The sequence below is a fragment of the Hippopotamus amphibius genome, chromosome 7 (assembly GCF_030028045.1).
Source record: "Hippopotamus amphibius kiboko isolate mHipAmp2 chromosome 7, mHipAmp2.hap2, whole genome shotgun sequence".
Lineage (NCBI taxonomy): Eukaryota > Metazoa > Chordata > Mammalia > Artiodactyla > Hippopotamidae > Hippopotamus > Hippopotamus amphibius.
In genome coordinates this window covers 71201375-71226414 of record NC_080192.1, presented here as the reverse complement: position 1 = coordinate 71226414, position 25040 = coordinate 71201375, and the positions used below count along the sequence as shown (strand labels likewise).

General features: G+C 42.0%; 1 protein-coding gene and 1 pseudogene across 1 annotated transcript in view; one reads left to right on the top strand and one right to left on the bottom strand.

The window, feature by feature from the left end:
- Positions 1–4706: 4706 nt before the first annotated feature.
- Positions 4707–23756, bottom strand: LOC130857627 (eukaryotic translation initiation factor 4B-like; annotated as a pseudogene).
- The window catches only part of EIF2AK3 (eukaryotic translation initiation factor 2 alpha kinase 3), a 71233-nt gene continuing 69682 nt past the window's right edge, over positions 23490–25040 (top strand). The window contains exon 1 of the mRNA XM_057741556.1: positions 23490–24094. Within this exon, the coding sequence (XP_057597539.1) occupies positions 23781–24094 (314 nt within the window). The 5' untranslated portion in view covers positions 23490–23780. The remainder of the gene's footprint in view (positions 24095–25040) is intronic.

Here is a 25040-nt window from a genome sequence, read left to right as displayed (position 1 = left end):
ATGTCCTCAGCCTGCCTTTGTCTATGGAAAAACTTTAGCCAAAGATTAAGTTTAATCCAAGAAGTGAGAAAATGCAGAAGCAAAGAAAAGCAGTCAAACAGGACAAAACAATAATAGGTTAGTCAGTAAGCAAAGTCAAGTTCCTTCTCAAGGGCTATAGATAATATTCTGAGCCATATCCTGTGAGCTGTCTATAGATACTGAAACCCCACCAGGTGCAAGGAGTTAACTACATGATGACCAGACTGTAGCCATGACATAAGCTGCCAGAACTGGCCTCAAGGAAAGGGGAACAAACTGACCCTAGAACTGAAGATTAACTATACTTAAAACAAGGGAGATGATGCTGATTAGACCACCGCATGACCAGTTTCAAGCTGACAGTCAGAGCTGACTGTGCTGTTTCTGTAGGTAGCCCCTCCCACCAGCTATGAAAGCTCTTGCCCCCTGATCGTCAGTGGTGGGAGGAGTCGGCCTTTGGACAGGAGTCTGCATCCCCCCACCCGGCCCCCTGCTTCCCCGCTCCCCAGTTGTCAGGATCCAAAATATCCACCATCTCTGCCTCTTTATTGGCTTTTGAGCGGTGAGCCAATTTTCAGTTACAGTTTCTACTGTACAGCAAAGCAATTCAGTTTTATATGCATATAAATATACACACACACATTCATATATATGTGTATATATATTCTTTTTCAGAGTCTTTTCCATTATGGCATATTATAGGATATTGAATATAGTTCTCTCGGTAATATAGTAGTGCCCTGTTGTTTATCTATTTTATATATAGTAGTAGTTCACATCTGCTAATTCTAAACTCCTGATTTATCCCTCCCCCTCCCCCTTTGGTAACCATGTTTGTTTTTCATGTCTGTGAGTCTGTTTCTGTTTTGTAAATAAGTTCCTTTGCGTCATATTTTAGATGCCACATATAAGTGATACCATATGATTGTTTTAAAGAATTCCATTTTTTTAAATAAATTTATTTACTTATTTATTTATTCATTTATTTATTTATTGACTATGTTGGGTCTTCCCTGTTGCTGTGCACAGGCTTTCTCTAGTTGCGGTGAGTGGGGGCTCCTCTTCTTTGCGGTGCGAGGGGTTCTCATTGCAGTGGCTTCTCTTGTTGCAGGGCACAGGCTCTAGGCGCTTGGGCTTTAGTAGCTGTGGCACGTGGGCTCAGTAGTTATGGCTCATGGGCTCTAGAGCACAGGCTCAGCAGTTGTGCTGCATGGGCTTAGTTGCTCTCAGGCAACTAAGGGATTGAACTGGTGTCAGGGATCCTGGCCCAGGGATGGAACCTGTGTCCCCTGCACTGGCAGGCAGATTCTTAACCTCTGTGCCACCAGGGAAGTCCTAAAACAGTAAATTTTATGTTATGTGTATTTTATCATAACAAAAAACATTGGAAAAAAATCTCTTGGGAGATTTTAAATAGTCTGATGTCCAGGCTGCCTCTCTGACTGCTTAATTACATCAGATTCTCTGAGGGTGGGATCCAGGCATCTCTCTCTCTATATATTTAAAGCTCCCCTGGTAATCCAAGCGCAGTCGATGCTGAATCCCAGTGCACTAAAGGTAAAGTATATGTCACTTCTTCCTTCTCAAACTTTCCTGCAACAACACTGAGTGGGATGTTGGTTAGGATCACCTGTACATTAATAAAACATAAAAACCTGTATTATTTAAGTGGTTATTTCTCTTGTATCTTCTTTCTCCACCCCCCTCCCCCCCACTCTTGCTTCTTTCCCTCTTCCTCCTTTCCTTTCTGCCAAGTACATCTAACTGAATTTGTGTAAGTTTAGTGTTTGGGTGATGTTCTGTTTCTCCTCCATCAATCTGTCTTCCAAAACAGAGTTTCATGCCTCACTGCCTTTCCAGCTCCCAATTTGTATCGTGTCTCAAGTTCTAGTTCTAGTTCCTGGAGTCCTGCCCCCTCTCCTTTACCTTTCATTTCAGAGGAATATAGCTATCATCCAAATAATATGCCCGAGGACCTGCCTTGACTTCCAGCATTCCTGAGATGGCCATGCCAATCAAGTCCTTCTGGAACCCTCACTTTCTCATATTCATTGCATAGTGTTGGGCACTCAGGGCTTACTAAGACGTGTCCATATGTAAGAGACAAGTTCTCTGGGGACATGAGGGGAAAGATGTGGACTCCAGGGCTGTGGTCTCTTGAGGAGTTACCCTCCATCCTCTCATTGCTGGCAACAAAATTTACCCAACAAGTTGATGGCAGCGAAGAAGCCTTCTTTGGGTTCTCTGTAAATGGGTGTGGGGTTAGTTGCTGACTGAGTTGGGTTAGTTAACACCCAACTCTAACAAGGCAGGACAATTAAGGGAAGTAGAAAGATGAAAGCTCCTTCTGTGCACCAGGCCCTATTCCAGGCCCTAGGGACCCAGTTATGAAAGGCACAGCACTTGCCCTAAGGAAATCACCGTCTAAGGGAGAGGCATGTAATTAGACAGGTGATTAAAATACCTTATGGTAAGTGCTGTGCTAGAGGTGAGCATGGGTATTATGGAAACTAAGAGAAGGGAACCAAACCTATCATGGGGAGGTGAGGGAGTAGTCAAGGAAGTCTTCTTGTAGGAGGCACCATGAGGACTGTGTTTAATTTTTTTTTCTGCTTTTATCAATTGTTAAGTTAAAAAATATACAGGTAACATAGGTTCATTGTAGAAAATTAGAGCAAATTAAGAAAGGACCCTGAAGATAAACATAAACACCTTGTTTAAAATGTTCTAACTTGTGCAAAGTTGAAGGGAATTATGAGACCAAATGTGTGATCAGACATCCTGTCCTGGAATGCCATGCTTGGTGACAGGTGCCTGAAAATGCTGACAGAGTGCTGTGTTGAAATCAGTGCTCTGCAAAGAGGCAAGTCCCCTGGGGAGACAAGAGGGGATAGCTCTGGATCCCAGGCCGTGGTCTTTTCAGGAGTCCCCTCTTTCCTCTGACAACAAAAGTTACCAACCAGTGAAAACCTTGAGGGGTCCTTTGGCCTGAAGTGTGCCTTGGGCATTATTTTACTTTACTTTTATTTTTTAAGCAAGAAATGGAAAATTTTATTCAAGCCAACTGGAGGATTCTAATCCAGGAGGCAGTTTTTCAGAAAGCTCTGAGGACTGTTCTGATCACCTACTTCAAAAGATACAAAAGGATACACATTTTAAATTCTCCTTCCTGGTTGCAAAACTCTGTCAATATATTCAACCATTGAATGGTGTACTTTAAACAGGTGAATTGTATGTTATGTGAATTACATCTCAATAAAGCTGCTACAAAGAGAAAACAGTCTTCCTCCTAACCTCCACCCTTGTGCCTTGGCCGCCCTGTTTGTTTTTCCATAAGCAACCTTGTGACCTGTTTTCTTCTTCCAGAGAGATATATAGATAGGTATAGAAATATATATATTTATTTATTTACATAGAAACATATTCATTTATATAGAAATATATACTTATGTATATAGAAATATATGTATTTCTATAGAAATATATATATTTAATCTACATATATATCACCCTCTCTTTTTTAATTTTATTTATTTATTTATTATTTTTTGGGGGGTACACCAAGTTCAATCATCTGTTTTTATACCCATATCCCCGTATTCCCTCCCTCCCTCGACTCCCCCTCCACCCTTCCTCGAGTCTCCCCCACCCTCCCCTTCCCAGTCCTCTAAGGCATCTTCCATCCTCGAGTTGAACTCCCTTTGTTATGCAACAACTTCCCACTGGCTATCTATTTTACAGTTGGTAGTATATATATGTCTGTGCTACTCTCTCGCTTCATCTCAGCTTCCCCTTCTCCCCCCTCCCCCTCCCAAACCTTGAGTTCTCCAGTCCATTCTCTGCATCTGCATCCTTATTCTTGTCCTGTCACTGGGTTCATCAGTACCATTTTTAGATTCCATATATGTGAGTTAGCATACAATATTTGTCTTTCTCTTTCTGACTTACTTCACTCTGTATGACAGACTCTAGGTCTATCCACCTCATGACATATAGCTCCATCTCATCCCTTTTTATAGCTGAGTAATATTCCATTGTATATGTATGCCACATCTTCTTTATCCATTCATTTGTTGATGGGCATTTAGGTTGCTTCCATATCCTGGCTATTGTAAATAGTGCTGCAATAAATATGGTACATGTTCCCTTTGGGATTATGGTTTTCTTTGTCACCCTCTTTTTAATACAAAATCCTAGGGCAGAGTCCTAAAAGAAATAGGGGCTGTCACCTAGGAGAGAGATTGGGTCTGACTACCAGGACAGTGGGTAACAGCTGCTGTGGTCACAGAACGGAGGTGCAGGCAGGCAGCAGAGCTGTAAATTGGGTTATCAGACAACGAGTGGGGTTGGGGCTGTGTTGAAAGGTGAGAAATACAGCGAAACAGAGACTACAAAGAAGGCTGGGCTTACTTGTGACACACAGGATCCCTGGTCTTTTGCTGCCATAAAAGGGGACTAACATATCCTAGTTTGCCCAGAACTTTCCCTGTTTTAAAACAGAAGATCCCAAGTCCCGGAAAATCCCTCAGTCACAGAACTGTTCAGTCATCCTGGTGGGTTGATCCTATACCCCACTACCCCAGCAGATGGTGAGTTTTATTTTATCTCGCCTGAATAGAGGTTTGATTTGCTCTCGAACGTTCCAGGGTGGAGAGAGACTAAGAGAAAGCACAGGATGCAGAGGTCTATTCAGTGTAATCCTCTCCCTCGTTTACATCTCCACTATCAAAGGAAAGAGCAACATGACTGCTTGCAGAACTGAACCTGAGGGCTGGATTTTCTTCAGGTTTCTTTGGCTCAGGTGCAGATCAGGAGTCCTGATGCTTTTTTCCATCCTTCCCACCTGACTCCTTCTGGTCGTCTTTGTTCCTCCCCTGTACCGGATCAGGGCTGGAGTTGTCACTTTGACCTTTTGGAACATTCACTCATCTACTTTCTTTTCACCTTTCCTGCTGGTCCTTCCTCAGATGGCTGAGCAGGAACTACTGTTGCTGCTCTGTGTCTGAGCTCTGAGGTCAGCAGGAGGGTTAAGTTCCTTCCCAGAGCATTCTCCTCTAGTGGAGGGGCTGGCATTACCTTTAGAGGCTGCTCAGGTTTGGGAGGCTTAGAAGTTGGAGAGTGATAATCTTCCCCTTTATTCAATGTTTCCTTTTCTAGAGACATCTCTCTCTCTCTTTTCTTCATGCATTTCTGCCAGACGAGGCTGACATCTGTCTGTGATGATTCACCTCCTCTCCTCAACCCTTCCCTTTCCTGAGTTTCTTCACTTGGGCAGCTTGTGTGTCTCTCGGGAGGTTGAAGTTCTAGTTTTGGTTCGTCCAGCGAACGTCTGTAGCGGCTGTGTCAACAGGCTTTGTCCCTCTGTAGAGAGAGGCAGCTCGCCTGGGTAGCGAGTTGCTAGCAGAGGAATCACCTTCCTTGGGAGTACTCCAAGGCTTTACATTCACACTGGGTCTGAGAGTGGGAGGACCTCTATCATCAAGCCTGTTGTCATCTTGGGGGCTTCATGACCAGTCATCTCGTCTGTCATGTCTGTCTTCACGGCGGTCCCCTCTTCTTCTGTAGGCATCATCCTTACGGTGCCCACACCAAATGCTCGTCCTGCCACTGCCTGTCCCATAATCATAGCCTCTGACACAGTCTCTACTGCCCGTCATCACAGCAATCCTGGCCCGTTGTCAATGCACATCCGGGTGTGGACCATCCTGTTACTCATCCGGACACCCATCATGGTATCGGTGTGAATCATAATGATCTCACGCTTGTCTCCAAACTATCACACTTCTTCTGCACAGGTAGTCATCAAAGCTGTCTGCAGCAGGATGAGCCCTACCGTGTGTATCTGATTTGTCAGAATACCAATTTCTATCTTGGCCAAAAGAATGATCATTCCTGTATTTATCCTGTGCTTGATCAGCAATGTCCATTCGAAATCCCTTGTTCCTTAGAAACCCTTCATGATGCTCAGCGTACTGAGAAAGGAATCCAAACTCAGGTCCTCAAACTCAGCATAACCAAAACCTTTCAACCTCCTTGCTGGGTTCACAGGGTAAACCCACTGGGCTTGGGGTGATTATGGTGTATCAATGTAGGTTCATCGATTGTAGCAGATGTACCACTCTGCAGGGGTGGGGGGTGGATTTTGATAGTGGGGGTGGCTGTGGGTAAGCGGGGAGAAGAGGTATTTGGGAACTCCGTACTTTCTGCTCGATTTTGCTGTAAACCTAAAACTGCTCTTAAAAAGTAGTCTGTTTTTAAATATTTAAAAATTTTAAAAATCAGCTTTCCCGGAAAGCTGTATGGTTACATCTGCTTTCTTTTTGCAATTGTTTGCATGTACAACTTTTGCATGTACACCTGACAGTTAAGGTGTGTCTCTCTCTTTTTTTTAGGCTCTTTATTGGAATATAATTGCTTTATACTCTTCTACCAGCTTTCGAGGTACATCAAAGTCAATCAGCTGTATTTATACGCATATCCCCATATTCCCTCCCTCCTGCGACTCCCCCCTACCCTCCCCGTCCCAGTCTCTAAGGCATCATCCATCATCGAGTTGATCTCCCTTTGTTATAGAGCAACTTCCCACTAGCTATCTATTTTACAGTTGGTAGTATATATGTGTCTATACTACTCTCTCACTTCGTCCCAGCTTCCCCTTCGTGCCCTGCCCCCCCAACTCCGTGTCCTCCAGTCCATTCTCTGCATCTGCATCCTTATTCTTGTCCTGTCACTGGGTTCATCAGTACCATTTTTTTTTTTTTTTTTTAGATTCCGTATATATGAGTTAGCATACAATATTTGTTTTTCTCTTTCTGGCTTACTTCACTCTGTATGACAGACTCTAGGTCTATCCACCTCATTACATATAGCTCCATTTCATTCCTTTTTATAGCTGAGTAATATTTAAGGTGTGTCTCTTGTCTTTTATCCAGTCTGATAAGCTTTGTGTTATAACAGGAGTACTTATCCCATACATGTTTAATGTAAATGCTGATATACTGGCATTTATATCATTCATTTTTTTTTTCTCTACCTGTCCCACCTGTTTCTTGTCCTCTTTTTCCTCTTTTCCTGCCCACTTTGGACAAATCACATATTTTTATTATTCCATTTCCTCCCTCTATTAGTTATACAACCTTTATTATTCTTTAAGTGATTACCCTAAGATTGTAACGTGCATCCTTGACCTAAAACAGTATAACATAAATTAGTACTTTACTTTCCCAGACAATGCAAAGATCTTTGACTGCTTTAACTGCATTTGACTACTTTCAGCCTTTGTGCTATTGTTATGTATTTTAATATTATGTACATTTAAATCCTATGTAATATTTAAAGGTCCAAGAGGCATTAGCATTATTCTACAAAACAATAATTTTCATTTATATTTACCCCCAAATTCATAGTTTTCAATAATCATTACTTCTTGCGCCCTTCATTTTCAGATTTCCATCTAGGATCATTTTCTCTGTATCTGAAGAGCTCCCTTCAGTGTTTGTTTTACTCTAAGTCTGCTGGCAACCAAGTCCTTTTATTGCTTTTAATGTTTTTGTATTGCTTTTGTTACCGTAATAATGGCTACTCTGTGCACCAAGGCCAAATAGAAATACGGAGACAAAGATTTTGGAGGAAGAGAGATAAATGGCTTTATTTTTCTGCCAGGCAGGAGGGAAGACACAGCAGGCTAGTGCCTCAAGAACTGTGCCTCCCCTCCTCAGGGGTCGGGGAAGATTCTGTACGTGGAGCTCGCAGTCCGGGTAAATGATAGGAGTCTAGGTGGTGAGGATCCTGCATTCTTTTTCCCTTCGCATTATTTCAAAATAGTCATAGCTGGAGTCAGGCCACCCAGTAATTGGGGTCCGGCCGTCTGTCAATTGTCTGTTTGCCTCCAGTTTATTGGCTGGAGAGCTTTTTTCTGAAATGCAAACAAACAAACAAACAGAAAACTACAGGGGGTGATTTATTGCAATAGTCATACAGAATGCAGGTGCCGAGTCGTAATTGGGATAGGGAGTAAGAGGCAGGATGTCACTCACATAGTTAAGGGTGATAGGTGCTAGTGCGTAGTTTGTGTAGTATCAGGGAGTTAACTTTGTGAAGTAAAAATCTAGTTACTACAGATCAGTAACTGCTAAAATAAAACAAGGAATGATTAACTCTTTCAGGCCAGGTTATCTTTCTCCTCTAGCCTGTTGGATGTTCTGTTTTCCTCGCTCTCAAGAGGAAGAAGAACAATCACTTCTATTTGCATTGCAGCAATTTCCCCCACTGGTAGTTCATTCCCTCCATATCAATGGAGAAGCTCACTTCTGTTTGTATTGCAATACTTTCATTTTTTAAAAGACATTTGCACTGCCTATAGTATTGTAAGATGTCAGTTCGTTTCTCACAGCACTTTAACGTTGTCATGTCTTTGTCTAAGTAACCTGTCAATCTTACTATTGTTTCTTTGAAGGCAATATGTATTTTTTCCTGTGGTTCTTTTTAAGATAATGTCTTTGACCTTTGGTTTTCAGCAGTTTCACTATGATGGGCCTATGTGTGGTTTTCTTTTGTATTTAAACTGCTTGAGGTTCATAAAAATCCTGAAATCTGTAGCTTGATTTTTTTCTTTTTTACCAATTTTTAAAAATTCTTACTATTTCTTCAAATATTGATACTATCATTTCTCTCCTGGAAGGCTCCAATTACACCTAGGCAGACTTTTTCATAATGTTTTGTGAATCTCTTTGATTTTCTTTTTATTTTCCATTCTTTTTTCTTTTTGTTACTCAACTTGTATATTTTTCCCCCTGAGAAAACTCTGAGTTCATTAATCTCTCTTCTACTGTTACACCCATGTATAACACCCTCATACTAAACTCTTAATTTCAATTAATTAGTTTTTCATTTATTAAATGATATTTTTATTGAGATATAATTCAGATACCATAAAATTCACACTTTTAAAGTATACAAATCAGTGGGTTTTAGTATAGTTGCAGAGCTCTACAATGACCTGCATTATCTAATTTCAGAACATTTTCATCACCCTAAAAAGAAACTGTATACATTATCAAATCATTCTCCATTCTCTTCTGTCTCTAATCCCTGGTAGCCACTAAACTACTTTCTGTCTTACAGATTTTCCTATCTGGAATATTTCATATACATGGAACAATGTAATATGTGACCTTTTATGACTGGCTCTTTTCAGTTACCTTAATGTTTCCAAGGTTCATCTGTGTTGCAGCATGTATCAGTACTTCATTCCTTTTTTATGGCTGAATAATATTCCATTTTGAGATTATATAGCACAGTTTTGTTTATCTATTTTTCTGTGATGAACATTGGGTTCTTTCCACTTTTTCTCTATTATGAATAAAGCTACTATGAACATTTATATACAAGTTTTTGCATGAACATATGTTTTCAAGTCTCTTGGGTATGGATCTAGGAGTGGAATTGCTTGTTTATAAGGTAACTCTAACATTAACATTTTGAGGAAGTACAAAACTGTTTTTCAAAGTGGCTGTATCATTTTACACACCCCAGAAATGTATGCACGCTTAAGTTTCTTCATGCGGGTGTTCCACTGGACAACACCTGTTATTGTCTAAAGTTTTGTTTTGTTTGCCATCCTAGGTATGAAGCAGTTTCTCATTGTGGTTTTGATTTGCTTTTGTCAAATAATGTTGAGCATTTTATCAAGTATTTATTGACCATTTGTATGCCAATTAATTTATTTTTACATTCTAAAATTTTCACTTTCTTTTTTTTATAGATTCCAGTTCTTTGATGAAATTCTCCATCTTGTCATCTATCTGTAGGATAGTAACTAATTATTTTATAGTCTGTTTGATATCTCCAATAACTCAATCTCATATGAATCTGATCTATTTCTTTTTTTTTTAATTCTGACTTTCCGTCACTTGGTTCTATTTACTGATATGACTTGTGGATTTTTGCTCAAATGCTAGACAATGTGTATGAAAAATTGTAGAAGTTCTACATGACACTTTTCTTCTGCAGAGAACATTTAATTTTCTTCTGGCAGAGTTGGGACAGATCACCCTAATCCAATTAGGAAATGTGGTACTTTGAGGCTGGGTTTTATGTTTTTTGAAGCTACTTTATTTCCGCTTTGTCCTTACTCCTACCTGCAATCTATCTGCGGCCCCAGCTGAAAGCCTAAGGGGATTTTTCAGAGCTCCAGCTCCTTGCTGGGCCCCAACTTCCCATTTTTGACTCCTCAGCACAAGAAGACTATTTCACTTTTTAGCCTTTTCTCTCCTCTTTCTGCTTGGGCTTTTGATCTCTAACCTGCATTAGCTTAGGAATCAGCAAAGGCCTTGATGGGAAAAGTGGGGCAGAATATCAGCTTCCTTTTCAACAATTCTTTTTTCTCTCCAACCTGAGCCCTTCCAGTCCTGGCATTCTTCCTAGCCCTGACTGCCATGTTTTGTTTTGGTAGCCCTGTGAGACTCATAGAGGTTCCATCACTAAGCTGCAGCTTCTGCTTGGGCTCTTTTTGTTTATAATTCAGCAAATGTCTCCAGGGGAGAAATGATGGAGAGTATTACCTTGATCTAATTGCATTTTCTTTTTTTCCCATTCTTAGCCTCTCAAGTCCTGGATGCCTTGGCTACTTTCTGATACCTTCAAAGGATGTGTATTTTAAATTTAACTTTACAGTCACCCTCAGTAGGATATTTGGTCTAAAACTAACTCTTATGTCAGAGTTGGAAGCAGATGCTCAAATATTGACAACAAAGACAGTTTTCAGTCTGGCCCACTTATAAAACTACAAGTTGTGTGAGGATCAGAGTCTCACATCACTTTTCTGTATTTGAACCACATGGAGCACTTGCTCTCAGAGGAAAACACATCTTTTTGGGTTTTATTTGGCAGGAATAAATCTTTCTATAAAAATATGCAGCTTATTTTTTCTCTGTTCCCTGTGACAATTAAAATAGTATTACTAGGTGCTAATTTGTATTTTTTTTTTTTACAGTAGGTCCTTATTGGCTATTTTAAAACTAGAACTGACAATTAATTGTCAATACTAGTTGATACTTTGATAGACACAAATGCAAGCTTGACCCTGAAAAGCTGAAGAGCTTTAGCCAGATGATCTTATGATTACATTTAATTTTAAAAATCATACAAATAAAAACGCATGTATTACATATATATAAAAATACATATATGTGAAGTCCATACTTGCTAACCGTTAAGAAAATACCGGTGGCCCCCATGTGAGAAATAATTTCATCTATTGTCAGCAATACAAAGTAATCCTTTGTATTTGTGTTTACTTACTGCTACCTAGTTATTTAGATTTTTTTTTATCGTAAAATTGTGTAAATATTCTCTATAGAAATAAGAGGCATAACATTATGTAAAAATGGAACTGAAATGAACAAAGAGAGCCCCTGTGCACATGACCACTGAGAGTTCCTGGTACAAGTGGCCACAGAAGATGCTGCAAGGTTTAGAGAAAAGCAGATTGCCCCAGAGCGGACAGCAAGTCACTGGGTGCTCCAAAATTAGTGCTGATTAGTGCCTGTGCTTCCTCCTAAATTAGAAGTATTGCATACAACGGGAAGAAAAAACCTCTCCTTCCCTTTCACCCAAAGAGAAAATGAAAACAATGAAGCCCTTGAGTAAGAATTTTCCTGTGCAGGGGTTTCTCTGCATTTAAGGGAATGTGACACTTAGAGGTGCAGAGGTCCAACTCCTGGCTGCTTTCTTACTCTTGGCAGGCCCACAGAGCTTTGATGACGAAAAACAGGTAAGCTTGAAGAAAAACACTGGTATTTCTCAGCATAATGTAAAGTCCTGATATCACTATGAATTAGGATGCTTTGCAATTTATGAAGCAGTCAGGAAATCTTTTTTCTACTTAAGAATTTAGCAGAAAATCTCTGAGACTAAATTTATTTTTGGAGGAAAGGTGTGCATAACTGGACATGTCCACAAACATGCAAACACATCTATATTTGCGCATGTGGGTATATATACAAGGACTTGTTTCTGCATTTCTGCATACCTGCCTGCAAATCCCACTTTTGGAGAGATTTCCAAGAGGACCAGAACGAATCACCCACATCTGTCCAGAACTGGACCAGACAGTGTAAAGTCAGGGGTATAATTATCAGTTACTCTGATAAGGGAACAAATACTAGTGATGGGTGTGGGAGACCGAATGAATGGTCAGGGGTCTTCTCTCCCATGTGGGAATTACATACATCTGCGCTCTAGACATGGCCTCTTCCTCCACCTCCCCTGTCACTTTGGACTTGGCTGTCATTCATACCTTGGCTACAGGGATATTAGCAGACATAATAAAAGCAGAGGTTTGAAATATGCACGTGTGGTGGGGCTTGCCCTCTTACATTTCCATTATTACCGTGAGACGAACATGCCCCAAGTAGCCATTCTTCCAAGGAGGCTGAGAAACCAGCAGAGTAGAGCTGGATCCATCAGTGTGGCGCTAAGCCCCAGCTGACATGCAGATGCATAAGGAAGAACAAATAACTACAGAAAGCCGCTGGGTTTTAGGGTGGTTAGTTACACAGTTTATGGTGACAGTAGCTGACCAACACCATGAGAAAGACAGAGTCCAGTACTCAGGACAATTCTTGTCGGTCAGAAGAGTAAAAGAAGCAAAAGCAGGCTAACTTCTGGGGTTCTTTCCTCTTTTTATTTATTTTTATTTTTTAAAAATTTATTTATTTATTTATTTATTTATTGGCTGCACTGGGTCTCCGTTGCTGCGTGTGGGCTTTCTCTAGTTGTGGCACGTGGGCTTCTCATTGCAGTGGCTTCTCTTGTTGTGGAGCATGGGCTTCTAGGCACGTGGGTTCAGCAATTGTGGCCTGCGGGCTCTAGAGCGCAGGCAGAGTAGTTGCAGCGCTCGGGCCTAGTTGTTCTGCGGCATGTGGGATCTTCCCGGACCAGGGAATGAACCCGTGTTCCCTGCATTGGCAGGTGGATTCTTAACCACTGTACCACCAGGGAAGTCCCTCTTTCCTCTTTTTAAAAATTTTTTTGACATAAACTTCTTAAATATCCAGAGATCCTTAAATAATCCATAGTGGTCTGAATTTCTTTGTATCACTCATCCAACACCTGGTACACTTGGGAACTTTCTGATTTATATGACTTTAAGTATGTCCCAAACTATGTGAATTCATAGTATTCCTGACAAAAATTATAAATTTTTACTACTGACTGAAGTCTAAAAATGGTTGGCTTTTTTTTTTTTTTTCACCATGCTACACGGCTTGTGGGATCATAGTTCCCTGACCAGGGATTGAACTCAGGCTCTTAGCAGTGAAAAGGTGGAGTCCTAACCACTGGACTGCCAGGAATGCTTGGTTTAATTTTTTTTTAATTTTAATTTTTTATTTTTTATTGACGTGTAACTGACCTACAAAAGTATGTTAGTTCCAGGAGCACAACAGTGATGTGATATTTCTATACATTACAAAATGATCACCATCTTTTCTCTTTAATTACCCCAACCTTTGGGTGAAGTTTGACGAGCACATGCATCTCATGTGATGTTGCAGAGAATAAAGTCTGAGCTGGAGGCTGGGGGTGAAGAGCTGCCTCCTGTTCAGCATCTGTGGTCCAGGAGCTCTGGGCAGTGACTAGGGTGAACTGGCCGTAACCCACAGTCAAGCTGTAAGCAGCTGAAATGAACTCACCATGGCAGGAAGAATTTTCTAGAACACCACAGAGGAGAAACTAGAGGCCTTTGAATTGGGGGTTCGTGGAAGTAGAGGTGGATGGTCAGGTAACACTTCAATGGGAAGGATTTTGGTCTAAACTAGGCACATGTAAATACATTGCAGGTACACAGAAAAATCATGAGTTTCACAGCATCCGCACTCTAACAAAGATATTAACTCCAAACTGCCATGCTCCTCAAACTTTAGTGTGCGTAAGAATGTCCTAGGGAGTTTGTTTAAAATGGAGATGTTTGGGAAAGGGGAGGGATAAATTAGGAATTTGGGAATAACATATACACACTAGTATATATAAAACAGATAAACAACAGGGACCTACTGTATAGCACAGGGAACTATACTCAATATTTTATAATAACCTATATGGGAAAAGAAGCTGAAAAAGAAGATATACAGATATACATCTGCATCACTTTGATGTACACCCAAAACCAACACAACATTGTAAATCAACTATAATTCAATAAAAAAAAATTTTTACATAAAATTTTTAAAAAATGGAGATGCTTGGGCCCCCTTTCCTGAACTTCTAATTAAGTCCATCCAGGGCCACACTTAGAGAAACATTGATACACTGCTTGCTCACTGCTGGTGAACAACCCCTAGTCTTTAGGGGCTGGGATCCTCTTTGGGGCCCAGTTCCCTTGTAACATAGGCCTTAAAAGTAATCATCTTTTCAAAGGTTGAAACAGCCACAGGAAGCCCAGGCTTGTTATGTGCTCTTCACTCCCCAACCGGAACCTCATGAATTCCTTTTAACAACCATGTCACTAGCCACACCAAGCAACTTCTAAGGCTTAAGAAAGGTGCCCCCGCAAACTGTTTATTTACACGTCGTATGTCATCAAACCAAGCCACACTGAGTTTTGACTTGTCACTTAACTGGCTAAGAATCATTGGAATTTCAGTTGTCAAATCAAATAGCAGTTTTCACATCCTCTTGCCTTTTTCAGGACAAGATGGAAGAGAAAATGTCTATATTGATTTTCCGGTTTTTTGTTTTTAAGGTCAGATTTATTAAGGTATGATTTCACTGAGTACAATGTTTGTGAAATACATCCATATCATTCATGTAACTTGTTCCTTTACATTCCCTCATGTGGATGTACTGCAATTTGTTTATCCGTTCAGTAGTTGATGGACATTTTCTGTGTTTCCAGTTTGAGCAATTACGAGTAAAGCTGATATACAAATTTGCATACAGGTCTTTGTGTGGGTGCATTTCCATTTCTCTTGGATAAAAACTTAAGAGTGGGATTGTTGAGTCACATGGTAAGTACATGCCTAATTATATAAAAAACTGTTTCCTAAATAGTTTTACCATTTTGCATTCAGACCAGCAACGTATGAGATTTCCAATTGTTCCACATCCTCACCAGCACTTGATACTGTTTTTTTAAAAAACAGCTGTTCTTGGGACTTCCCCGGTGGTCCAGTGGCTAAGACTCCCAATGTAGGGGTCCCGGGTTCGAAGAATTCAATCCCACATGCCGCAACTGAAGATCCCTCATGCTGCAACTGAGACCCAGTGCAGCCAAATAAATAAATAATTATTTTCAAAAGTAGCTGTTCTCATAGATATGGAATGCTGTCTCATTGTGTGTATGGCTTTGAAGAAATTGCTCACTCTTGATTCAGACACAGATATAATTGATCACTCTCATAGCATTTGTGATAGATTCTATGTTTGTTCTCCAAAAGCCTGAGTCCTCTCATGGGATTTTGCAGTTTCTCTCACTGGAAAGGGCCTGTTTTCCTGCCTCATTGATGTTGGACTCAGTCATTTGCTTTGCCTTAGCCTATGGAATGTGGATGGAAGTAGTAGCACTCCTGCTCATTTTTTTAAACTTTTTATTTTGTATTGGAGTATAGCCAATTAACAATGTTGTGATAGTTTCAGGCGCCCAGCAAAGAGACTCAGCCATACATATACATGTATCCATTCTCCTCCAAAATCCCTCCCATCCAGGCTGCCACATAACATTAAGCAGAGTTCTCTGTGCTATACAGTAGGTTATCTATTTTAAATATAGCAGTGTGTACATGTCAGTCCCAAACTCCTAACTATCCTTTCCCCACATCCTTCCCCCCACAACCATAGTTTGTTCTCTAAGTCTGTGAGTCTGTTTCTGTTTTGTATTAACTTCATTTGTATCATTTCTTTTTAGACTGCACATGCAAGGGATATCATGTGATATTTCTCTTTCTCTGTCTGATTTACTTTACTCAGTATGAAATCTCTAGGTCCATCTATGTTGCTACAAATGGCATTATTTCATTCTTTTTAATGGCTGAGTAATATTCCATTGTATATATATACCACATCTTTATCCATTCCTCTGTTGATGCACATTTAGGTTGCTTCCATTTCTTGGCTGTGGTAAACAGTGCTGTAATGAACATTGGGGTGCATGTATCCTTTTGGACCATATGTTTCTCTGGATATATGCCCAGGAGTGGGATTGCAGGGTCATATGATAGCTCTATTTTTAGTATTATAAGGAAGCTCCATACTGTTCTCCATAGTGGCTGTACCAATTTACATTCCCACCAACAGTGCAGGAGGGTTACCTTCTCTCCACACCCTCTCCCACATTTATTGTTTGTGGATTTTTTGATGATAGCCATTTTGACTGGTGTGAGGTGATATCTCATTGCAGTTTTGATTTGCATTTCTCTAATAATTAGCAATGTTGAACATCTTTTCATGTGCCTCTTGGCCATCTGTATGTCTTTGGAGAAATGTCTATTTAGGTCTTCTGCTCATTTTTTGATTGGGTTGTTTGTTTTGATGATATTAAGCCTCATGGGCTCTTTGTAAATTTTGGAGACTAATCCCTTGTCAGTCACGTCATTTGCAAATATTTTCTCCCAATCTGTGGGTTGTCTTTTTGTTTTGTTTATGGTTTCCTTTGCTGTGCAAAAGCTTTTGAGTTTAATTAGGTCCAACTTGTTTATTTTTGTTTTTATTTCCATTATTCTGGGAGATGGATCAAAAAAGATATTGCTGTAATTTATGTCAGAAAGTGTTCTGCCTATGTTTTTTTCTCTAGGAGTTTTATCGTGTCTAGTCTCACATTTAGGTCTGTAATCCATTTTGAGTTTATTTTTGTGTATGATATTAAAGAATGATCTAATTTCACTTTTTTACTTGTAGCTGTCCAGTATTCCCAACATCATTTGTTGAAGAGACTGTCTTTCCACCATTATGTAGTCTTGCCTCCTTTGTCATAGACTAATTGACCATAGGTGTGTGGGTTTATTTCTGGGCTTTCTATCCTGTTCATTAGTCTATGTTTCTATTTTTGTGCCAGTACCACACTGTTTTGATGACTATTGATTTGCAGTATAGTTTGCAGTCAGGGAGCCTGTTCCACTCCTTTTTTCTTTCTCAAGATTGCTTTGGCTATTCGGAGTCTTTTGTGTCTTCATACAAACTTTAAGATTTTTTGTTCTAGTTCTGTGAAAAATGCCATTGGCAATTTGATAAGGATTGCGTTGAACCTATAGATTACCTTGGGTAGTACAGTCATTTTGACAATATTGATTCTTCCAATCCAAGAACATTGTATATCTTTCCATCTGTTTGTGCCTTCTTTGATTTTTTTCATCAGCGTCTTATAGTTTTCAGAGTACAGGTATTTTGTCTCCTTAGGTAGGTTTATTCCTAGGTATTTTATTCTTTTTGATGTATTGGTAAATGGGATTGTTTCTTGAATTTCTCTTTCTGATCTTTCATTGTTAGTATGTAGAAATGTGACAGATTTCTGTGTATTAATTTTGTAACCTGCAACTTTACCAAATTCATTGATGAGCTCTAATAGTTTTCTGGGAGCATCTTTAGGATCTTTATGTATAGTATCATGTCATCTACAAACAGTGACAGTTTAACTTTTCCAATTTGGACTTCTTTTATTTCTTTTTCAGTACTCTGGTTCTGACTCTAGCTTTAAGAGGCCCCATAAGTTTCTACTCATCTTTTTTTTGTGTTTCTGCCATTGCCATAAGAAAAAGGTGTTTTGGCTACATCATGCAACCCTCAGGCATAGAATGTGAAAGCATAAATTTTTTTTAAGCCATTTAATTGTTGGGATAGTTTCTTACACAGCATTATTATGGCAATAGCCCATGGATACAGCATTTTTCTTTCTTTTTTTTTTAAATGATATTAAGTTAGGTCTTGTTTTTAATTAATTAATTTATTTTATTCATTGGCTGCGTTGTGTCTGTTGCTGCACACAGGCTTTCTATAGTTGCAGAGAGTGGGGGCTACTCTTCATTGCAGTGCTTGGGCTTCTCATTTTGGTGGCTTCTCTTGTTGTGGAGCACAGGCTCTAGGTGCATGGGCTTCAGTAGTTGTGGTTCGCAGACTTAGTTGCTCTGTGGCATGTGGGATCTTCCCGGACCAGGGCTTGAACCCATGTCCCCTGCATTGGCAGGTGGATTCTTAACCACTGTGACGCCAGGGAAGCCAAGCATTTTTCACTGTATGGCAAACTCTGCTGGGTGCCTACCTATATAAATTCTTTCCTTTATAAATGCTTTGAATAGACATTTCACAAAAGAAAATACATAAATGTCTGATAAATACATTAAAAGATGTTCAAAATCATTAGTTATCAGGGAAATGCAAACCAAAACCACAATGAGATGCCATTGAGTACCTACTAGAATAGGTATGCAACTAGGTACTAAAAGACCACCAGGACTTCCCTGGTGGCACAGTGGTTAAGAATCCGCCTGCCAATGCAGTGGACATGGGTTCGATCCCAAGTCCAGGAAGACCTCACATGCTGTGGAGCAACTGAGCTTGCGTGCCACAACTACTGATCCAGCACTCTAGAGCCTTCGAGCCCCAACTACTGAGCCTGCACGCCACAACTATTGAAGCCTGTGCACCTAAAGCCCATGCTCCACCACAAGAGAAGCAACTGCACTGAGAAGCCTGCACACCGCAATGAAGAGTAGCCCCAGCTTGCTGCAACTAGAGAAAGCCCACGCTAAGCAACGAAGACCCAACGCAGCCAAAAAAAAAAAAGGACTGCAATATCAAATGTTGGTGAGGATATGGAACAACTTGAACTCTCACACATGGCTGGTAGGGTGTAAAATGCTATGACCACTTTTGAAAACGATTTAACAAATTGTCATATAGTTAAAAAAAATACATCAACGTGAGCCATTAAGTTTACTTCTAGATATTTACTTAAGGGAAATAAAAACCTATGTTTCCAGAACGAGTTGTACATGAACGTTCATAGCAGCTTTATTTTTTAAAATAATATTTATTTATTTATTTATTTGGCTGAGCTGGGTCTTAGCTGTGGCATGAGGGATCTAATTCCCTGACCAGGGATCAAACATGGGCCCCCTGCATTGAGAGTGCAGAGTCTTAACCACTGGACCACCAGGGAAGTACCAGCAGCTTTATTTGTAATTGCCAAAAACTGGAAATATCCCAATGTACACCACTAGGTGAATGGCTAAACAAATGTGGCATAGATACAATAGAACACTCCTTGACGGTAAAAATGAAGAAAGTATGGCTACATGCAACAACATGCATGAATTTAAAAGTATAATGTGTGAAAGAAGCCAGACACAACAGTCTATACTGTAATTTTAGATTTTTATTAAAAATTATAGAAAATGCACTGTGACTGAAAACAGATCCATGATTACCTGGGGGCTGGGGAGTGAAAGGAGGGACTAAATGCAGAGGGACGTGAGGATGCCCTTGGGGGTAATGAAATGTTCTGTTATCTCGATGGTGGTGTATGCATTTGTTGAAACTTATCCAAGCATGTGCTTTTAGCAGGAAGAGCTTATCGTACATGCACTATACTTCGATAGAGCAGATTACAAATTCCCTCCTTCATCGTCACTAGCAGAACCCCAGTTTTATTCAGAGTGGCAGTATGCTATCCTAGCAGACTATCTGACATGGTCTTGACCTGTGAAATGTAAGTGAAAGTCCTCTAGTTGGGGCTTCCAGGGAGGGTAAATTTAGGTGGTAAATGTCTCCTGTTGCTCCCCTTTTCCTACCTGTAGGAAAGAAATGATGCTGGGGGTGCCATCCTGACATGAGATGAAAAGCACGAGAAACAGAAGTCATACATGAAGAATGGAAAAACAGAAGCAGTGTAAGACTAAATAAACCAATTGTGGAGCTGCTGTGTCAGTAAGAAAAATAAATCCCTTCCTTGTTTCAGCCATTATGTGGCAGGTTTGTTTTTTTCTTTTTTCTCGTTAATTACAACCAAGTACAATCTCAATAGATACAGACTTTCTCTGTTCATGGACGGAGCTTATGATACTAAATCTCTGACCTGTTTTCCTGACCTTCCAGACCAGGCTCAGTCTTAGAATCTTAATTCTGGGCAGCCCTGGCTCAGGTATCAAAACAGCAGCTTCTTTTCCTGGCTCAGACTCATTGATCAGCATCCAGCCTGGTCCCAGCTTTTCATACACTTCCCTGAGGTGCTTAGACTCAGTTGCCAGAGCTCCCATGCAGTCACTGTGACTCTGCAAACTGTCCTCAAGCTGGCAGATTCTCTTTTCCCTCCCAGTTATTTTTTTTCCACTCAGATGACCATGACTCAGGATTTTTCTTCTTTTCCCAAAATGGAAATATTTGCATTTTTTCTGAGTATGAAGCTTGACTCTCCTGACATTTTCCACCGCTGTTCTTCTGCCTGTGCCTTTTTCATCATAGCGCTAGTCTTGGTTTTAATAATATGTTATAAAAGTAGTGTCTGTCTCCCTAATTAGATAGATGTTAAGCTTCAGAAGGGCAGGGACCATGCCTGTTTTGTTCACATCTTTATTCCCATTACACGCAGGTGGCCACGTGGTACTCCCTGAATAGTAAATGAATAAATGAACAAAACTTCCACATCATTTACAGGTGGCAATCAGATTCCTAATTCATTAGCTTAGATTACTGCTCAGGCCATGGTCATTTTTTGAAAAAGTTACAAAACAATGAGGACTAGGTCCACTAAAATGAATATACTAGTGGGATTTCCCTGGTGGCGCAGTGGTTAAGACTCTGTGGTCCCAGTGCAGAGCACAGGTTCCATCCCTGGTCAGGGAACTAGATCCCACATGCATGCCACAACCAAGAGTTCACATGCCACAACCAAGGAGCCAGCAGCCTCAACTAAGGAGCCTGCCTGCCACAACTAAGACCCAGTACAACCAAATAAATGAATATTTTAAAAACTTTTTAAAAAATGTATATATACTAGCTAATTTCAAATGAGCCATTACAAGTAGTTAACAATCTTTTTTCACCTCAGGTTAATTTTCTGACACCTTCCTCTTATAACCTCTTATGTAGGAGATCTTATCTCCTGTTCTGTTGAGTACATAAGGATCAACTAGTTTGAGCTCTCTCATCTATTTTCCCTATTTTCTCTTCATTTCAAAGTCATTTATTCTCTAGGGGTACTTTCTAATCTCTTTTTTCTACACGGAAGGCATAGCAGTCTCTGTTTCCTCCAGGTACTCTGGGATCTTGCTTCCTTAATCATCCTCTTCTATCTACAACAACTACTGTCTGTTCCGTTTGTCCCTTCCCCTTCTGTCCTCAGATGTTCATTCATTGAACAAATATTTATTAAACACTTACTAAACACTTTGCACTGTTTTAGGCTCTTTGAATATATCAATGAGTAAATGTTCATGGAATTTACATAGGAGTGGAAGGAGACAGACAAATATGTAGAGCATTTAAGATTTAGGAGAGAAATGAAGCAGGAGAGGAGTTTAGGAATTGAGGTGGGAGAGGGGTTTAAATTTTAAAAATGGGTGTCAGGAGAGGCTTCACCTGGAAGGTAACAGAGCCTTGCAGGAGGTGAGGGGACAAGTCTCACGAGTATCTGGGTGCTATGGGCTGAACTGTGTCCCCCCTCAAATTCGTATGTTTAAGTCCTTACCCCCAGTACCTCCCAATGTAACCTTATTTGGAGAGAAGTCTTTTAAATTTATTTATTTATGTATTGGCTGATTTGGGTCTTCGTTGCTGCACATGGTTGCGGCGAGCGGCGGCTACTCTTTGCGGCAGTGCATGGGCTTCTCATAGCGGTGGCTACTCTTGCTGTGGAACACTGGCTCTAGGTGCGCGGCCTTCAGTAGTTGTGGCACGTGGGCTCAACAGTTGTGGCTCGCAGGCTCCAGAGCGCAGGCTCAGTGGTTGTGGCACACAGGCTTAGTTGCTTCCTGGCATGAGGGATCTTCGCATACCACAGCTCGAACATGTGTTCCCTACATTGGCAGGTGGATTCTTAACCATTGTGCTACCAGGAAAATCCCTGGAGAGAAGTCTTTTAAAGAGGAGAATAAGTTAAAATAAGGTGGTAATGAGGGTTATGATTTGGCCCATGTGGAAGCAGGAAAACCAGTGAAAAGCGTTTTATACAGGAAAGACTGATGTGCTGGGTTCACTCTAGCTGATAAAATGAAGATGCGGAATTGTCTTTTGAATTTCGCAATGGTGGCCACAGCAAGAGCAGTTTGGTGGAGTTGTGGGCATGAAAGTCCGACTGCAGTTTTGACGAGGAGAGAAGAGGAATTGAAGGCAAAGACCTTAGAGTTTTGCTGTACTAAGCAACAAGGAAATGTGGTGGGACGCGGAGGGGAAATGAGGGTTTTTGCTTGTTTCGCTTTTGGACACAAGAAATTAAGAGCATGTTTGCATGCCAGTATCTTAAAAAACAAAACAAAACAAAACTTTAGAATTTTGATGGGGTCATAGCCTCCTAGCTATAGCCGCCCAACCAGTCTTCTCATCTTTGATGCTCTTCTTTTTAAAACACTGCTGAGGAATTCACAGCAGTCGGTGTTCCTAAACCACAAAAGAGTTCACCCATCTGCTCAAAAATCTTCAGGGTGTCCTTAACTGCTGCATGAAAAGTTCTAAAGCCTTAGCCGAACATTCAGATCTTCTCCAGTTTGGCCTTTTGCGGTTTTATCTCTTTCTTTGCCCTACAGTGAGGTACAAAACTTGACAGACCAGGATCAGAACCTTTGGATGAAAGTCACGGTTCTGTAAATAACTGGCTATGTGACTTTGGACAAATGACGTAAGTGCACCGGGCTAGGGCACGTTCTCCTTTATAATGAGGAAGGGGCGTGTCGGGTAGACTGGATCACTTGTAGGTCACCGGCATCTCTAACCAGCCGTCATTCTCAGCACCGGACACACGTAGGATCGTCTCCCCAGCTCACGTTATCCCTTGCACTTCCAGGAACTGCATGTTTTGTGCGGTCACTTATTTTTCCTGCTCTTCTTTCGCCTTTCCTAAAGGACCAGGCTTTACAGCGGTAACACCTTCAAGGTCGGCCGCCTCCCCGCCACTAGGGATTCGCCTCCCACTCTTCCTCTCACTTGGGACCATCCTCTCCACAGTCAGAATCCGCCACGTATTAAGTGCTGCTTCCAACCAATCAAGAAGAAGTTATGTCAGACTTTTGAGGGGCATGCGCTTGCACCAATGATCTTCAAGTGTTCTCTAGCGCCTCGCTTGGACGGGCGAGGACAACCAGCACAGTGGCCAATCTACTCTGGGGAAAGGTATTCTGGGAACTGCCGACTCACCAATCAGGTCAGAAGGCTGCAGGGAGGGGCGTTTCTCATTGGCAGCCGCGTCCGGAAGAGGGCCGGGCCTCAGGCTAAGGCAGTACAATTTGATTGGCAGGCGTGCTGTTGACAACAGGGGAAAACCCACCTTCTCCAACAGGACTAGCCTGGGTGCCCAGAGTGGCAGAGGCCGCGGCCAATCCGAGATCAGACGCGCAACAGTTTGCTCAATGGGAGATGTCCGAGGGAGGCTGTCACTCAGGTGGTGGTGGCGGAGGCCGGGCTAAGACGTGGCTGGGGGAACGCGGCTGGACGTCCTGACCGTCGGGGCGGCGGCTGGGGTCCCTAGTGCGTCCTCGCCCCGGTCCCGGGCTCCGAGCGGCGGCAGAGGCGGGCGCCGGCGGCTGCACCTCCATGCCCGCGCGCGGGGCGGGCCGCTGATGGAGCGCGCCACCCGCCCGGGGTCGCTGGCACGGGCGCTCCTGCTGCTCCTGCTGCCTCTGCAGCTGGGGCTCGTGGCGAGGACCGTGGCCGTCCGGCGCGCCTCCGATCTCCCCGCATCGACAGCGGAGGCGGCGTTCGGCCTGGGGGCCGCGGCCGCTCCGACCTCGGCCGCGGGGGTGCCGGCGGCGGGTGCCGTGACTGCAGCGGAGGTGACGGTGGAGGACGCCGAGGCGCTGCCGGCGGCGGCGGGCGAGCCGGAGCCGCGGGAGCCGGAACCAGACGACGAGGCCGATCTTCGGCCGGGCGGCAGGTGAGGGCACAGGCAGAGCACCGGGACCACTGACCCCAGGCGTTGACTTGTTTATGCGCGTGCGCCGCGGAAGCTCTGGGGTCGAGGTCCCCACTCGGCTGAGGCCTCTCGCTGGTCAGGACGGCTGGTGACCTGGGGGCGAGCGCGGGGCCGCCTTCCTATCCCCCGGACCAGAGACGGTCCTCGCTCGGCTCCTTGGCGCCCGATTCTAGCTCTCAGGCGCAAGCAGCATCCTCCAAGGTACCTGGAGGATGCTCGGAGAATGGAGCGCGAGGTGGAAAAGAAACGTCAGTTTCCTTCTTTCATTGCTTTCGAGCTTTACTCGTACCCCAAAGAACTTACAGCGCCCCCCCACTTTTGGAGGGCGGGGGAGATACCTTACGTCTGTGCTGGGGTGCCAGCTGTTTGGGGAAAGGACTTCACAAAGAGATTTCAACATTTCACTTTAAACACATCCCTGTAGTGCCCACAGACCAGGATTGAGGTCAGTATTTCTCTAATTGAGATCGGAACACCTGCATCAGTACTACCCGGGTTGCTGGTTAACGGTACAGTTGTCTAGGTCCCACACCAGATTTACTGAGTTAGACTGACTTTCTCAGGGTAAGAATCTGGAATCTGCAAATTTAACACGCACTCCAGACAATTCTTGAACACACTAAAGTTTAGGAGCTATGGATATGTTCTTGAATTTTGGCAGTTCTTTGATATTTAGAGGGTTTACTATATAATATAGAGCTGTCTTGGTTGAGTTGCTCCATCTCCTTAAAAACGTTGCTTCAAGATACATGTTTTAAAGCACCTCTCAAAGTCTGGATACAAATGTAAGGCATTTTAATGGTAAAATATTTTGCAGATGGCTCATCTTAGCACACCCGGGGAGAAAGTGATTTAATAAATGGAATAGTAACAGGAGCATTAGCTAAATTAAACCAGGGAGGATTAG